At 38.3% G+C, this 19,060-nt stretch overlaps 1 protein-coding gene across 2 annotated transcripts in view; it reads left to right on the forward strand.

The window, feature by feature from the left end:
• Positions 1-19,048, forward strand: part of LOC106883902 (UTP--glucose-1-phosphate uridylyltransferase) — a 64,834-nt gene extending 45,786 nt beyond the window's left edge. For both annotated transcript variants that reach the window (XM_089364463.1, XM_089364464.1), the window contains exons 10-15: positions 2,501-2,532; positions 3,889-3,985; positions 5,460-5,538; positions 8,859-9,022; positions 10,560-10,664; positions 14,235-19,048. In XM_089364463.1, the coding sequence (XP_089220589.1) occupies positions 2,501-2,532; positions 3,889-3,985; positions 5,460-5,538; positions 8,859-9,022; positions 10,560-10,664; positions 14,235-14,342 (585 nt within the window). In that variant the 3' untranslated portion in view covers positions 14,343-19,048. The remainder of the gene's footprint in view (positions 1-2,500; positions 2,533-3,888; positions 3,986-5,459; positions 5,539-8,858; positions 9,023-10,559; positions 10,665-14,234) is intronic.
• The last annotated feature ends 12 nt before the right edge of the window (positions 19,049-19,060 follow it).

A 19,060-nucleotide genomic window follows, 5' to 3' on the forward strand; every position in this document is an offset into this window, starting at 1 on the left:
ATAAGATCTGGTAAGCTGGGGAGCTGTGTCAGGTTCCAGTCTGATTTGGCATGGTTTCTCCAGCTGGATGCCCTTCCTAATACCAACCACTCCAAGAGTGTAGTTAGTGCTTTTTACATGCCAACAGCACAGGTGCCAGTTATGTAACACCGACATTGGCCATGACTATGATCTCACTTAGCTTGACAAGTCTTTTCAAAGGCCTTGGTCACTTGTCAGTGCCTCATGTATGTGTGTGTATACATGGTTTCAAGTCAGTCCCACTGTGCAACACCTTGGTCAAGTGTCTTCTACTATAGCCTCAGGGCAACCAAAACTTTGTGAATGGATTTGGTAGTCGGAAGTTTTGTCATGTGTATATGTATGTGTGAAAGTGCATGTGCCTCTTTTGATAGACATGGCGGAAATATGTGTGTGTATACATGTATCTGTATATGTGTATGTCTTTGAGTTGTTCTTGCACTGTTTGACAACTAGTGTTAGTTTATTTACATCCCCATGATTTAGCAATTCTGAAAAAGAGATCAATAGAATGACTACAAGACTTAAAATAAAAAAAATAAACTTGGTACTGGAGTCGATTTGTTTGACTAAACCTTTGAAGGATGTGCTCCAGCATGGTCACAGCCCAATGATTGTTACCAGCAAAAGATAAAGAGTAAAAAAAGACATCTAACATGGTAGATTTATTTAAAGATTAATTTTCTTCTATCCAGGGCGATATTTTCAGCAATGAAATTTTCATGTCAGTTTTTCTAATGAATCTGTGCACCATATGTTGAAGACTGTCCAGCCATTTGTCATTTCCAGCAGATAGTTTGAAGTCCTCTGGGTACAAAGGTTGATTGATTGTTAATGTATAACACTTCTACCCACTTCCACTCTATTCTAGAGTATTGCTTAAAGATGACAACACAGATACAACGAGGAACTTAGAGAGAGAGAGAGAGAGAGAGTCCCTTGCAGTATTCCCCTTCTTATACTGAATGGATTTGTTTTTATCCTCTTTGCTTTCATTTGGATGTATCCTAGTTGATGACATATTTTTTCCCCCAAAAAATGTTTCAAAAAATCATCACACATTTTATATGCAAAGTTGGGCCTTCCATAAGCTTTGACCCTTTTTGATATCAACTTCATCCAAGATCACATGATACAAACTCCTTATTTTTAAGAGATCTAAATTTAAACCAACCATCAGAATTTTTATGTTAAATTATATTGCAAACATCAGTTTCAAAATGACAATGTTATTTTACTAAATTCTTCATTATTTTTTAAATTAATTGAAAAAAAGGCAGTGCATTTCAACAAAAATATCATAATGAAAGGGTTACACTTTTTCTCGAGCATGCACTATTAAAATTGGGGTGCATCAAAATATGAATGTAAATCTTTTGTACCATCAAATACAGTATACAACTGTCTTCTCTTTACTCATGTATTATTTCATGTCACTCCTTTTTTCATTAGTGTTACCTTAGTTGTAATTAATATTTCTAGATTCATTAAGGTAGCGAGCTGGCAGAATTGGTAGCATACTGGGCAAAATGCTCAATGACGTTTTGTCCATCCTTACATTCGGAGTTCAAATTCTGCTATGGTTGACTTAGCCTTTCATCTTTTCAGGGTTGATAAAATAAGTACCAGTTAAACACTGGGGTCAATATAATCGATTTACCCAACACCCCTGGAAAATTCTAGCCTTGTCAAAATTTTAAACCAATACTTCTAGATTCCACGAATAGGGAATAGTGTAAGAAGTCCTTTTGGTAGTCAAGCTCATACTTTTGTTTCATCAGTTTTCAGTTGATTTTTATCCTTTGGTCGTACTTGTAACAAACTAGAATTGAGTTAATCAAGTATACTTGCAACTCCACCAACAAATTTGTGGATTTGTACCAATGTTAGAAATTAAAAATTACACACCGTGTTTAGTACTGGTTGTGTATTGAGGTTGTTATAACTAGTTATATCTTTCTCCCTTCCAGCTTCTAGTTTTTGTACTAATATTAAGTCTTTGAAAGATGGTGAGCTGGCAGAATCACTATTATGCTGTGCAAAATGCTTTGCAGCATTCCGTCCATCTTTATGTTCCGAATTCACATTCCATCAAGATTGAGTTTGCCTTTTATCTTTACGGGGTCGATGAAAGAAGTACCATTTGAACAATGGGTCAATATGATCTACTAGCTCCCACTCCTGAAATTTCTGGCCTTGTACCAGAATTTGAACCCAACATTAGAAGTCTTTGCAAGCTGGCAGAATGATTAGAACACTGGGCAAAATACTTAGCAGCATTTTGTCCATCTTTACATTCTGAGTTCAAATTCTGCCGAGGTCGATTCTGCCTTTCAGACTTTTGGGGTTAATAAAATAAGTACTAGTTGAGCACTTGGGTTGATGTAATCAACTTATGCCTCCCTACCCATGAAATTGCTGGCCTTGTCATCAAAATTTATATCAAAAATATCTATATCTGTATATTTTCATTTCACAGGTAGATGAATTCAAAAGTGTCAGTAAATTCAAGTAAGTGTAGCAAATTTTTGTTTTGTTTTTGCATTCAATGATTAATAACAATGAACTTTAATAACATTTGCTCAACAGACAATTTAATGTTATATTACAATAAACTAAAGTGCTACTGGCCTTAGATATGTATGATTTTACAGAATTTTTTTTTTCATGTTCGTCCTACAGAATGGTACCTTGGATAAGTGTAGTTTTGATCTATGAACCTTTGGGTCAAGGGTTCATCATGTAAGAGTGAACTATGGTCAAATTTGTCCACAAAGTCTGGGTACATGGGGATTAACACATACTTTAAGAAATTATTATTTCTTATATTTATGTGTTTGTTATGATTTTATTTACTTCACATACCCAGACCTTGTGGACACCCTGTAGAAGTGGGTGGCAGTAAAATAACAGTGAGTTGGTTATTTAGAGAAAGGTGGCAATATAGGGGTGGAGTTGGAGTTTAAATTCTGCTGAGGTTGACTTTGCCTTTCATTGTTTTGGGGTCAATAGAATAAGTACCAGTTGAGTACTGGGAGCAATGTAATCAACTTAGCCCCTGCCCCCCCAAAATTGCTGGCCTTGCACCAAAATTTGAACCCGTATAGGAGGGGAGTGGCAATATAGTCTGGGGATGGGATACAGGAGTGGGTAGTTAGGTAGGTAAAAAAAGGGAGTAAAGACCCGCTTTGGTCATGACTGACCATGGGATTGCACCTAGAAAGGTACCCTCCAAGGTATAAGTTTGGGCAAGGTTGTTTATGGAAGACCAGCAGTCGCTCATGCATACCAGCCTCCCCTCTCCATGACACCGATGTTATCCAAGGGAAAGGCAAAGGCTGATACAGCTTGGCATCTGTGATGTCAGAACTACAGCTGAGTGAACTGGAGCAATGTGAAAATAAAATGTCTTGCTCAAGAACACAACACCCAGCCCGCCCAGTCAGGGAATCGAACTCACTAATCCATGATTGTGAGCCTGACACTCACAATCCTCTCCTTTATTACTACCCTGATTCATATAAAGGTGCACCTTTATAGGAATCAAAGTAGTAATAAAGGAGAGGTTGGCGGACAGTATAGCAGTGGGGAGGGAATATTAGAATAGGTAGTTACATATAAGTGAGGTAGTAATTCTAGGTGTGGAAAATCGTAATATAAGACTGGAGCAATGATATAAAAGAGAAAAAAAATAACTATATGGTGCATCAGAAAATAAAAGAATTTTTATTTGCATAGTTTTTTTTTTTATTTATCCTTTTGTATGTACAACAGTAAATCAAAAAGTAATAAAATTACTTTCTGACTCACCAGTACACGTTTAAGAAATTCTATTTTAATTACACTTTAATTGTTACTTTATTCTAGAATTTTCAACACAAATAATCTTTGGATAAGTCTGGAAGCCATAAAGAAAGTTGTGGAAGAGAAAACCCTTTGCATGGAAATTATTGTCAACAACAAGGTATTGAAGACTTCCTTTTACTGTTTCAGCATCTATGTTTACATAACATATGTAGGATAATTTCTTTTCAGTTTCACATTTTTATATAGCATTATTATTATTATTTTTATTATTATTATTATTATTATTATTATTATTATTATTATTATTATTATTATTATTATTATTGTTATTATTTTATGTTTGACTTTTGCTTTGCATTTGTACAAGTTGGATCCAAGTCTCACCCAGAGACTGCAAGAGACAACAAGTTAGAAGTTCATGTAGGTGTTATGCCTAGGGTACCATATATTTGGATTTGTACAGTTTTGTTCAAGTGAATGTTTAAGAAACCATAAGAAAATTATGTGTTTGCTTTAAAATTTGAGATCACATAGACAGTATTTTACGTAGGATATGGGTAGTTCCCATGAGCACTATCTTTTGAACTTCAGCCATTTTGGGGTTTCCTGGTATCTGAGCTAGGTAGTAATCAGCCCGTTTCGCTGTCATTCCCAGGGCACCTATGACAATAGGTATTGTTTTCGTCTTCAGATTCCACATTTTGCTAATTTCTATTTCAAGATCTTTATATTTGCTCAGTTTTTGGTAGGTCTTGACAGATACATTTATATCGATTGGGACAGTCATATCAATGAGGAGGCATGATTTTTGTCTGAAGTCTTTCAGTATGATGTCTGGCCTATTTGCGTCTATCTTTCTGTCAGTTTGAATGGTGAAGTTCCAGAGGAGTGCAATGTGATCATTTTCAAGTACTGGGGGTGGTTTGTGTTCCCACCAGTTTTTATCATGGGGCAAGTCCAGGTTTTTGCACATTACCCAGTGAATATATTGTGCAGCTCTATCATGCCTGTTGAGATACTCTGTAGGCACAAACAGACTGCACATGGAGACAACATGATCGATGGTCTCATTTTGTTATTATTATTATTATTATTATTATTATTATTATTATTATTATCATTATTGTTATTATTTTAAAAAAAGGATTGACGTAACTCTTCACGAAGGTAAATAGTCAAGACGAAGAGTGCGATTTTAGATGTTTTATTTTTTGAACAATATTTCGACAGAACGTCTGTCTTTCTCAAGTTCAAACCAAAAGGTGATTGAAAATTCAAAATTTCAGAAACCAAACGTAAACTATGAACGTGAGTAACCAGCGTCCATACGTTGATAGAATGACATCATCAGCTTTTGTCAGTTTTTAAAACTGATGATGTCATTCTATCAACATATGGACGCTGGTTACTCACATTCATAGTTTACGTTTGGTTTCTGAAATTTTGAATTTTCAATCACCTTTTGGTTTGAACTTGAGAAAGACAGACGTTCTGTCGAAATATTGTTAAAAAAATAAAACATCTAAAATTGCACTCTTCGTCTTGACATTATTGTTATTATTATTATTATTATTTTTTCACTTTAATCTTTTTTTTTTTCTTACTATTATTTTCTTTCTGATTATATTCAGACATTGGAAAATGGAATTAATGTGATACAACTAGAAACAGCTGCTGGTGCGGCCATTGCCAGCTTTAAACGGGCAATAGGTTGGTAAGATTGTTAAGTTTTTGTGTGTGTCCATTACATCATCATCATCATCATCATTGTTCAACGTCCATTTTCCATGCTGGCATGGGTTGGACAGTTTGACTGAGGACTGGCAAGACAGTAGGCTGCACAAGGCTCCAATGTGATTTTTCAAGGTTTCTACATCTGGTTGCCCTTCCTAATGACAACCACTTCGAGAGTGTAGTGGGTGCTTTTCACGTGCCACCAGCACAGGAACCAGTCAGGGGGAGGGGTGCACTGGCATTGACCATGTTCAGATGGTGCTTTTTATGTGCCTCCAGCACAGGAAGTCACTCAGGCAGCACTTGCATCAACCCACGCTTGGATGGTGCTTCTATCTATATATATATATCTGGAGATATGCTGTGACTGCGAAGACCTGGCAAATAAAGTCTGTTCATGGCTGTATCCTACACCAGTGTCGCATAACCAGCCCACTCAAAAAGTACCTTGGATCGTAGGGCGACCTGCTGTGCTTGAAGAGACCTATTGAGTCAAGTACATCAAAATCAAAATCAATCAGAAATAGTAGCTGTGTTCCCTGTGCTGGTGGCACGTAAAAAGCACCATCTGAATGTGGACGATGCGAGTGCTGCCTTGACCGGCTTCTGTGCCGGTGGCACGTAAAAAGCACCAACTGATTGTGGTCGTTGCCAACCTCCTCTGGCCCCTGTGCCAGTGGCACGTAAAAAGCACCCACTACACTCTCAGAGTGGTTGGTGTTAGGAAGGGCATTCAGCTGTAGAATCACTGCCAGATCAGATTGGAGCCTGATACAGACTCCTGGCTTCCCAGAACCCGGTCGAACCGTCCAACCCCTGCCGGCATGGAAAGCGGATGTTAAACGACAATGATGATGATGATGATGATTATATATATATGTATACTATATCCACACACACACACTCACACATATAGTTGAAATTCATAGAAAAACAAGACAAAGACAGGTGTCTGAACAACAAGCAAGTCTCTCTCTTTCTTTTACTCTCTTTTACTTGTTTCAGTCATTTGACTGTGGCCACGCTGGAGCACCGCCTTTAGTCAAGTGAATCAACCCCAGGACTTATTCTTTGTAAGCCTAGTACTTATTCTATCAGTCTCTTTTTGCCGAACCACTAAGTTACAGGGACATAAACACACCAGCATTGGTTGTCAAGCGATGTTGGCGGGGGGGGGGGACAAACACAGGTACACAAACATATACACACACACACATACATATATATACATATATATATATATATGATGGGCTTCTTTCAGTTTCCGTCTACCAAATCCATTCACAAGGCTTTGGTTGGCCCGAGGCTATAGTAGAAGACACTTGCCCAAGGTGCCACGCAGTGGGACTGAACTCGGAACCATGTGGTTGGTAAGCAAGCTACTTACCACACAGCCACTCCTGTATATATATATATATATATATATATATATATATATATATATATATATGTATATATAATCATGTAGAGAATGGAGAAACAAACACAGGAAAAATCAGGTCAATTGCGCTAGTTAGCCATTGATTTAATCAATTATGTGGAAATTATGTAATTATATACATATATATATATGTATGTATGTATATACATATATACAGAGAGAGAGAGAGACAGAGAGAGAGAGAGATGCAATCTTATATTCACCTTTTCCTACTGTAAAGTCGTCTATGGAAGTCTACTTTTAGAAGGTTTATGTGGGTACATTTATATCCATATGAATATTTGAATATGTCATGCTGATCACTAATTATAGCTACCTGGGCCTAATTTCCAACCATAACTTATAGGGTTGTGTGTTTGTGTGTGGGTATAGACGATAGCCTCTAGTTGTAAGTGTGTGTGTGCGTGTGCACATATATGTCATATCTCTGGTCATCTGTTAAGAGCTATACACATACACACACACATGCCACCATCACAAACACCATCACTACCACCACTACTGTGACCACTGCCACCCACCATGGTCATCACCCCCACCCCACCACCATCACCACCATGACGACAGTGACAACGACGACGACGACCACAACCATGACACCCATCACCATCATGTGTGTGGTGTGTGTATAGCTCTTAACAGATGACTACACACACACACACCACACAGATGACCACACACACACACACACACATCACACAGATGACCACACACGTGCACACATGGACAAACACACACATACATGCGTGCGCATGCACAAACACACATATATATGTTTACAAATATATATCTGTATACTACATGTATATGAATATTTATATGTATATTTATATATAATGTTTATACATGTTTCTGTGTGTATGTATATATTTGTGTGTATGTGTGTGTTTGTTCATCTCTCTCTCTCTCTCTCTCTCTCTCTCTCTCTCTCTCTCTCTTTTTGTTTTTGTGTAAACACACACACACAAAATTTATATATGAGTGTGCTTACATGCGCATGTGTGTATGTGTGTGTGTTTACACTTTAACCACCAGTTATAAATAGCTAATGAAAGGTAGGGGTAAAAACAAGTCATTAGACATTCTCCAGTAATGAAATAGACCCACAACCCTCACACTATAATTAGTGGGGTCAATATCACTGTGATCCCTTCCTCATTGCCCTTCACAGTCTTGCTTTTATGCTACCTTAATATTCTGGTATATTTGTAATCACTAATTGGCTTATGATTAAAATATCTGTCACAGTGTCTTTTCTGAGATATAGCCATTATTACTACCTACCTGTTGCTTTTACATAACCGGTCAGTGATCTGCTAGAATTAGCAACATACCTCTCACCTCTTTGAATCTCAACCCCTTTATCTTAAATAAAGAAGGCCATGTCGTTGTGGTCACTAGAGTCCTTGCTGAAGGGTAAAGTAAGGTTTTTTGGTTAGGAGATAAATATTTTCTTGTCATTATAGGTCATGGGTTTATTTAATGAGGACTGACGTAAGCTAAAGCTACAACCACCACCACCACCACCACAAACTCCACCATCACAAACACCATCACTACCACCACCACTACTGTGACCACTGCCACCCACCATGGTCATCGCCCCACCCCACCACCATCACCACCATGATGACAGTGACGACGACGACCACTACCACCACCACAACAGCAACCATGACAATCATTACCATCACAACCACCACTGCTCCCACCACCACCACCACAATCACTACCGCCAACATTACCACAATTACTATTTATACTACTGTGAACAATATCATCATCATTGTCATCATCATACTTGCCACCATCATTGTACTCTATATTCTTAATATCAGGTATTTTCTGTTTCCAGGTATCAGTGTTCCACGGAAACGGTTTCGTCCTGTAAAAACAACCTCTGATCTTTTATTGGTTATGAGTAATTTATATACCATGAAAACGGGAGCACTTGAGATGAGTACAAAACGCTCGTTTCCATCTGTACCGTTGGTGAAACTTGGAGCAACTTTTCAAAAGGTAATAATACTTTTATTCCTTTTTATCAAACGGAAGGATATCCAAAAGGTTTCCAAAGGTGCAATGTTTAACATCTATTAAAAGTGGAAAGCAGATATTTCCACTCAAATTTCCATTACCCTTAACTGTGGAAAGTAGTTTTATACACCAATCTATTTTTCGTTGTTTACTTGTTTCAGTCATTTGACTGAGGCCCTGCTGGGGCACCGCTTGAAGGGTTTTAGCCGAATGAATCAACCCCAGGACTTGGTACTTATTCTATCAGTCTCTTTTTCTGGAATGCTATGTTATGGTGACATAAACACATCAACACCAGCTGTCAAGACACAAAGACACGCATACATAGATATATGCATATACATATATACGACAAGCTTCTTTCAGTTTCTGTCAATCAGCCTAAAGGTGCCATGTTGTTGGACTGAACCAGGAACCATGTGGTTAGGAAGCAAGCCTCTTACCACACAGCCATGCCTGCACCTGTTGAGGAATGTCACATTTGAAACTATTTTCTGTTGAGATATCTTTTTTCTTTTGTTTTGCTTGTTTCAGTCATTTTGACTGTGGCCAAGCTGGAGCACCGTCTTTTAGTCAAAGAAATTGACCCCTGAACTTATTCTTTGTAAGTCTAGTACTTATTACATCAGTCTCTTTCACCAAACCACTAGGTTACAGGGACGTAAATATACCAAGATTAGTTGTCAAGCTATTGTAGAGGGACATATACAGATACAAACACATAAATGTATACTCACACATACACACACTCGTGCACACACACACACACACACACACACACACACACACACACACACACACACACACATATATATATACGACTGGCTTTTTTCAATTTCTGTCTACCAAATCCACCCACAAGGCTTTGGTCAGCTCAAGGCTATAATAGATGACACTTGCTAAAGGTATCATGGAGTGGATCTGAACCTGGAACCATGTTGTTGAGAAGTAATCTTCTTAACTGCCTTCAACAAGCAGTTTGAAGGCAGTTTCTCTTGTGTTTAAATGTAAACTATTTTATATTGAGAATATGTTGTCTATTGACTTTTTATACATGCTAGGCCACTGGTAGTGAAATTTCTAAAAAAAAAGTTGCTACCCTATATTTTACACACACACACACATATATATATGGTGGTTGTCTACTCCTTAAACAGAGTTTGACCACCTCCTGCACCTACACCTTAGCCCTTTCATGGCGTCTGATGTGGCTTTTTAAACCAGACAGTGTTTTGAAAAAACACCCACACAGATTGCACCTCTGATTTGCACTACCAATACCAGCAAGTTAGTTCTGCTCATTGTGGATCCTAACATGTCTTTTAAGACCCCCATTGGATTTGCAAACCCTCTGGCACACACCACATTCAAACGTGTGCACAGACATATATACATATATATATATGATCAGGCTCCCAACAAGTTGGTGTTGGTCTGCATTTTCTTGTATTTAAAAAAATTTTAACAGGTTTTTCTACTAAAATTTTTTTCTCATCAATCATTTCTGTGATTTTTTCAGGTGAAAGATTTTTTAGCTCGTTTTGCCAGTATACCAGACATGTTGGAACTTGACCATCTCACTGTGTCAGGTGATGTCACATTTGGAAAAGGAGTTGTACTAAAGGTAATTATTCTAAATATCTGTAAGCCCTACAATCCTTCAACATTCCACCATTCAACTCCTTTCTTTCTCTCTCAACTTTTTCTCTTTCTTTTCCTCCTGTTATTTTCTTTTCATTTTCTTTGCCTTCTTTAGCCACATTAATGCACACCCACACACATTTTATGTATGTGTATGTATATATATGTGTGTGTATGTATGTAAGTGCACACACACACACACACACACACACACACACAAATATATATATTCCCCATGTTTTTCAATTAGTTTCTCTTACATCTTCCGTCCTTCTTGCTTATTTAACGAGCTCTGCCTCACTCAAATTTTTGTACTTTGATAATATTTTTCATTTCTTATTTATTTATTTATTTATTTATTTATTTATTTCCCTCTCTCTCTCTCTCTCTCTCAATATGGAAACTTCCTTCCAAATTGTTTGTGTCATTCTGTATCTTAAACTATTTTATCATATAATTAATAATTATTTAAGAAAATCATTCTTCAAATACTGTGACTGTATCAAGAATTCTTTCTAACTCTTCTACACACGCACGCACACACACACACACACACACACACACACACACACACACTAGTATTGAACCAGTCAAAAAGGACAAAAATCACTTTCTTAGTAATTCATAATGCTTTTGCTTCGGACTTACCTCTATTTTCTTCTTGAGTTTCATCTTAGCTTCTTTCAGATATTCTGCTGTACATCTATTCACTTCCTTTCATTTAACTTACTGTCTCATTCAGACTTCACTTTCTCTTTTCTATCTACTCCCTCTGACTCTCTTTCTCTCCTTCCTCCCTCTCTCTTCCCATAATATTATATATATATACATGTATATATGAAAATGTATATTGTCGTCGTCGTCGTTGTTTAACGTCTGCTTTCCATGCTAGCATGGGTTGGACGATTTGACTGAGGACTGGTGAAACCAGATGGCTACACCAGGCTCCAATCTGATCTGGCAGAGTTTCTACAGCTGGATGCCCTTCCTAACGCCAACCACTCAGAGAGTATAGTGGGTGCTTTTACGTGTCACCCGCACGAAGGCCAGTCAGGCGGTACTGGCAACGGCCACGCTCAAAATGGTGCATTTCATGTGCCACCCGCACAAAAAAAAAAAAAAAAAATTTCGTGTGTCGCCCGCACATGAACCAGTTCAGAGGAACCAGCAACGATCTCGCTCGAAAATCCTACAACGGCCCCGCACAAGAGCCAGTCCAGGGGCACTGGCAACAGTCTTGCTCGAAAAATTTCTTGTGTCACCCGCACAAGAGCCAGTCCAGGGGCACTGGCAATGGTCTCGCTCGAAAAATTTTTTGTGTCACCCGCACAAGAGCCAGTCCAGGGGCACTGGCAATGATCTCATTCGAAAGATCTCATGTGTCGCCCGCACATGAGCCAGTCCAGGGGAACCAGCAACGATCTCGCTCGAAAATCCTACAACGGCCCCGCACAAGAGCCAGTCCAGGGGCACTGGCAACGGTCTTGCTCGAAAAATTTCTTGTGTCACCCGCACAATGTTTAATAAATATACATTTTAGTCTTGCTATGAAATGAAGCCTTATAGATAAACAACAGAGTATCAAGCAGCTTGGACTAAGGACTGAATCAACTAGCATCTTTTTTAAAACTCAAATGTCTCTTTAAAACAGCTGATAGAAAGTAGCCTATTACAACTTCATTCATATAATAGAACAAGGTGACCAGCCAGGGGTTAATAACTGTGCATATTAGTATAGCAAAGGCTATGAATAAATATATGGAGTCAAATCCATATGTTTCATAAACATATTTACTCTGGCTGTGAAATACAAAAACATCAGAAATAAACAACTACTCAAGTTTTCTAACTCTTCTATTTATGCCAGCATTTAAACCACCAATTTACAGCCTATTGTTTATTTATCAGTTATTTATCTTTATCATCATCATCATCATCGTTTAACGTCCGCCTTCCATGCTAGCATGGGTTGGACGATTTGACTGAGGACTGGTGAAATCAGATGGCTACACCAGGCTCCAATCTGATTTGGCAGTGTTTCTACAGCTGGATGCCCTTCCTAAAAGCCAACCACTCAGAGAGTGTAGTGGGTGCTTTTACGTATCATCCGCACAAAGGCCAGTCAAGCGGTACTGGCAAAGGCCACGCTCATCTCGCTCGAGAAACCTCATGTGTCACCCGTACAAGAGCCAGCCCAGGGGCACCAGCAACGATCCCGCTCGAAAATCCCAGAACCCCACACAAGAGCCAGTTCAGGGGCACCGGCAACGATCTCGCTCAAAGAAATTTCATGTGTCACCAGCACAAAAGCCAGTCCAGGGGCATTGGCAACGATCTCGCTCGAAAAACCTCATGTGTCACCCGCACAAGAACCAGCCCAGGGGCACCGGCAACGATCCCGCTCGGAAGATTTCATGTGTCGCCCACACATGAGCCAATCCAGGGGCACTGGCAACGATCCCGCTCGAAAGACTTCATGTGTCGCCCGCACATGAGCCAGTCCAGGGGCACCGGCAACGATCCCGTCCCACTCAAGGCATTTCATGTGTCACCCGCACAAGAGCCAGCCCAGGGGCACCGGCAACGATCCCACCCGAAAGATTCCATGTGTCGCCCGCACACGAGCCAGCCCAGGGGCACTGGCAACGATCTCACTCGAAAAACCTCATGTGTCACCTGCATAAGAGCCGGCCCAGGGGCACCGGCAACGATCTCGCTCGAAAGATTTCATGTGTCGCCCGCACATGAGCCAGTCCAGGGGCACTGGCAACGATCTCGCTCGAAAGATTTCATGTGTTGCCCGCACATGAGCCAGTCCAGGGGCACCAGCAACGATCCCGCTCGAAAAACCTCCTGTGTCACCCACACAAGAGCCGGCCCAGGGGCGTCGCCCGCACATGAGCCAGTCCAGGGGCACTGGCAACGAACCCGCTCAAACATTTCATGTGTCACCTGCACAAGAGTCAGTCCAGGGGCACCGGCAACGATCTCGCTCGAAAGATATCCTGTGTCGCCCGCACATGAGCCAGTCCAGGGGCTCTGGCACGATCCCGCTCGAAAGATTTCATGTGTCGCCCGCACATGAGCCAGTCCAGGGGCACTGGCAACGACCCTGCTCGAAAAATTTCATGTGTCACCCGCACATGAGCCAGTCCAGGGGCACTGGCCACGATCCTGCTCTAAAGATTTCATGTGTCGCCCGCACATGAGCCAGTCCGGGGGCACCGGCAACGATCTCGCTCGAAAAACCTCATGTGTCACCCGCAAGCCGGCCCAGGGGCATCGGCAACGATCTCGCTCGAAAGATTTCATGTGTCACCCGCACATGAGCCAGTCCAGGGGCACTGGCATCGATCCCGCTCAAAAGATTTCATGTGTCTCCCGCACATGAACCAGTCCATGGGCACTGGCAACGATCCCGCTCGAAACATTTCATGTGTCACCCGCACAAGCGCCAGTCCAGGGGCACTGGCAACAATGTCGCTCGAAAGATATCATGTGTCACCCATTGTAATTAATTTGTTGCATCTGTTCTTTTTTTTGTTTTTTGCAGGGTACTGTAATAATAATTGCCAACCATGGATCCCGAATAGATATACCATCGGGATCTGTCCTGGAAAATAAAATTGTGTCAGGAAATATGCGAATCATGGACCATTAAGACCAAGTGTACAAACAACATTATAAGTACTCTGTAACACACACACACACACATTTAAAGAAAACAAAAGATTCAGACAGGTGAAGGAGCAACAAACAAGTGTATTAGTTTGACGCTCAGGAACAATGTGGAGAGATAATGAAAAAAAACAAAGAGAGTTAATGAAATATTAATAGAAGTTTGAAGGCAGCAGAAAGGAAGCATGGTGAGGTGATTTTTGAGGCAGTGGTGTAGGTGGAAGAGGAAGGATTTGTGATTAAACATGCTGGGAAAATGAATTGGAGAAAAAGGGTATTAACATACAAAGTTCAAAAGCCATGATAGATTAGTGTGATATGCATGTGTGCATATATACATATACATACATACATACATATATATATATACATACACACATATGATCAAACAGACTCCAAACAAGTTGGTGTTGGTCTGCATTCACAAGGCTTATATAATATTGATGAATTGATGAAAAGTGCCCGGTTAACTTTCCATGGGGAGTGGAGACTCCAAAATTTTGGACAGTGTGTTTCTTCAGGGAAAAGTTGAAAGGAGAGTGGGAAATTAATGAAAGATAGAAGAGTTTTACATCCTTGAAGTTGGAAAAACTGGCTGCTACTCTTAAAGAGTATAGGACCATATCATGCGGACCTTTCTCTCCTTTCAATTTCTTGAAGAAGGATTCTTTCCAAAACATTTGACTTTTCACTCCCAATGGCAAGTTCTCTGTACTTAGATTTTTTAAAAATCAATTTTACGATATATGTGTGCATGGGCATGCGTTTATGCATGTGTGTTGTCTGTGTGTCTGCATGTGTGTATGAATGCATGCATAAATAATAAGTGGAAGCATGTTAGCAGTTGCAAACTCAAGATAAAAGACATCCCATGCAAAGTTGTAGTGTTAGAATATTTAAAAGAAGCTGATACTAATGGTACACCAGGTTGTATCTTTTGGGGCCAGAATGAAAGATGAAGCTTGTTGAATCAGTGAAATTCCAGCCTTTATTAAATATATCTGTGTGTGTGTGTGTGTGTAAATGTGTAAACATACACACGTACTTGCACACAAAACATGATAACCCATATACTTACACATACATCTGTCTGTCTATCTATCTATGTGTGTCTGTCTGTCTCTCTCTCTCAATATATATATATCTCGAAATGTGGAGTAGATAAACAGCCAACAACTAATGAAGGGTCATTCTTTGTTACTTGTCTTGTTTTCCATTTGTTTCTCTCGTTGTTCACATACCCTGGTTTGCCTTTGTATTTCATGTTGTTTTCGTATTTCATATTGTATGTTTTGTGACGTCCTGTACACATACATGCATATATATATATATATATATATATATATATATATATATATTTATATATTTATGTGTGTGTGTGTGTGGAGAGGCGTAATGGCCCAGTGGTTAGGGCAGCGGACTCGCGGTCATAGGATCGCGGTTTCAATTCCCAGACCGTGCATTGTGAGTGTTTATTGAGCGAAAACACCTAAAGCTCCACGAGGCTCCGGCAGGGGATGGTGGTGAACCCTGCTGTACTCTTTCATCACCACAACTTTCTCTCACTCTTACTTCCTGTTTCTGTTGTGCCTGTAATTCAAAGGGTCAGCCTTGTCACACTGTGTCATGCTAAATATCCCCGAGAACTACATTAAGGGTACACGTGTCTGTGGAATGCTCAGCCACTTGCACGTTAATTTTATGAGCAGGCTGTCCCGTTGATCGGATCAACTGGAACCCTCGACGTCGTAAGCGACAGAGTGCCTTAAGATATATATATATGGCAAATGAAAGACGGAAGGTGTAACAATTGTTGGGCAGGTGTCGACACCTGTTCTTCAATTGTTACTTATCTATAATTTATTTACCTATCTTGAAACATGCCCTTCACAAATTCTGAAGTTTATTTTGAACTATATGTCAGATAAGACGCACATATCTGAAGAGCTCAAGAGCAGATTATATATTCAGCTGGGTCAAATTCAGCTGTCGGTACTTCTGTTCCAAAGTTTATATTTACATAATATTGTTTTGTGTGTGTATTATTCCAACCTAATGAGGTGCCTAATTCAACTGAATCTTACTTTATATATAAATATATATATATATATATAAATTTCTAGATAAATAAAGATAAGATTTTAAATAGCGATCAAAATCAAGTGGCAGCATAAGGGTATCTCTTGGATATCCAAGAGATACCCTTATTTATAATTTTAACAAATATATATATATATATATATATATATATATATATATACGTATGTATATATATGTGTGTATATATATATAAATATATAGTTTTAGAGAAAAGAACCAAGGTTCATGAACGCATCAATGAAAATCCACTGTCACATATAGAAAAATTAATAATTAAAAGCACAATAAATAAGTATAATATAATACAAAGTAAATATCATAAGATATATGTATATGTATATATATATATATATATGTGTGTGTGTGTGTGTGTGTGTATATATATATATATATATATATATATTATTAAATATATACTTTTATAAAACAAAATTTTACAAAATATATAGTATCTGTTAACAGTCTATATATATATATATATACATGTATGTATATACATGTATGTATATATATGAATGTATATGTATGTATGTATATATATATGAATGTATATATATGTATGTATATATATATGTATGTATGTATATATATATATAATGTGTATGTATGTGCCTGTGTGTAAAGTATCATGTTAACAACCAAATCTGCCATAGGTCCATAGGTTAAATGAATAATGATAACTTTGGGTGGTTATCCCTTGAATAAAAAAAAAAAGAGATAAGGCATTGAATACTCGAATCAGAGGGTAAATGACTTTAGTTATGTCCCCTTGTTCAAAATCACTGTGATTGGTTGGAGCAAGGGGAGAAGATATATTTGCAGCAAAATGGACACCACCTACTAATTCAAAGATTGAGGGAATGGTATTAAATCAGACAACAATTAAATCTTTTATTTTAATGCTGGATCCGTTAATTTAATTAATTTGTGGGCTGTTTCATGCCCCTATGTGGTTAATCAGTTATAATAGAACTGATCAGTTTTCAATCTTCTTAACTTTGGCAATTTTGTTGAATTCTGTAATTTGAGAAGTAATCCTTTTCACATCAACCCACGTGATACTGCCCTAAGTGTATGATACAAATGTTCTGATTTAAAATTATCTAAATTAACATTGTTCATTGAAATTTTGTGGTGTTTTATATTCTAAGCACCAGATATTTTACTTAATTCTTCAGTATTTCCAAAATTGAGTGAAGGAAAGGCAATGTATTTCAGCTGCCTGTTTTTTTCTCATTGAATTTTGTAAGAAAAGCGTTAATTTGCTATGCAAAATCTTAACTATTTTATGGACAATATTTCCTAATTTATCAAATGAGAAAAGGATTAATTCTTTTTTAATTCTATCTGTCTTTCATCTTCTTTTACATGCTTCAGTCATTGGACTGCAGCCATGCTGGGACACTGCCTAAAAGAGTTTTAATTGAACAAATTAACTACATCACTTATTTTTAAAATCTGGTACTTATCTTATTGGTCTAAGTTATGGAAATATAAACAAACCATCACCAGTTATTGAGTGTGCTTGTTGGGATGGGAGACAAACACAGACACAAAGAAACACACTCTTGATGGGCTTCCACACAGTTTCCATCTATCAAATTCCCTCTCGAGGCATTGGTTTGTCTGGGGTTATAATAGAAGATACTTGCCCAAGATGCTGCCCATTAAGACTGAAGCTATGTGGCTGCAAGGGCACTCCTTAACCATGCAGCTCTTACTGCATCTGTTTGGTTACATTTTATTTAACTTACGCAATTTTAATTTATTTACTTCTTATAAATCATTCTTTATCTCAGAGATTTGTTAGGACCGACGTCTACAGAAATATGAGAAGCAAATACAGGAGAAAACTTTACAATGCTGTGTATCAAACTGCAACTATTTACATGCAATATTTGACACAGAAGTCTAGAATGCAGCCATTGTACACAAACACAGTCACACACATACATATATATAAACTCGCAACCAAAGCTTTCAGAGTGGATTTGCTAGACAAAACAGAGAAGCCTATACATACATACATACAACACACTGCCTAAATACTAATCTTGAGAAATTAGGCTTCTCAAAACCTGGAAGGAGAAAGATAATTCAAAGACTACAGATCCAATCTATCACTGGAACTATAAAAATTTGTAAACCTTTCTAAATGTTTATCATGTAAGTATATATGAGCATGCTTGGACATGCAACTATATGCATGAGAATACATACATAAAACAAAACATACACATCTGCATACATACCTACCTATCGACCTACCTACAGACCGACCAACCGGCTGACATGTATTGTGTCCTTTAAATAAATGATATCTATATATATGTATGCATGTATGTTTAGGTGTGTGTATATATATATATCTATGTGTTCATGTGTGTGTGTGTGTGTGTGTGCGTATAAAGGTATTGTTTTTATAAAATGGATATATATTTACCTATTTTTTTACAAGCTTCGCTATTGTTATTTATATTCTGTATATTTGCTTCATACGAAAAGCAAATTTTTCCATGTGGGATATAATAAATTTTTAGGGAATTTACAATGGGTTTAGAGAATAAAATTTTGGGGTATTTCTATTTAGTTTTGATGTTT

Source organism: Octopus bimaculoides, chromosome 16, assembly GCF_046866305.1.
Source record: "Octopus bimaculoides isolate indiv1 chromosome 16, ASM4686630v1, whole genome shotgun sequence".
Taxonomy (NCBI): Eukaryota; Metazoa; Mollusca; class Cephalopoda; order Octopoda; family Octopodidae; genus Octopus; species Octopus bimaculoides.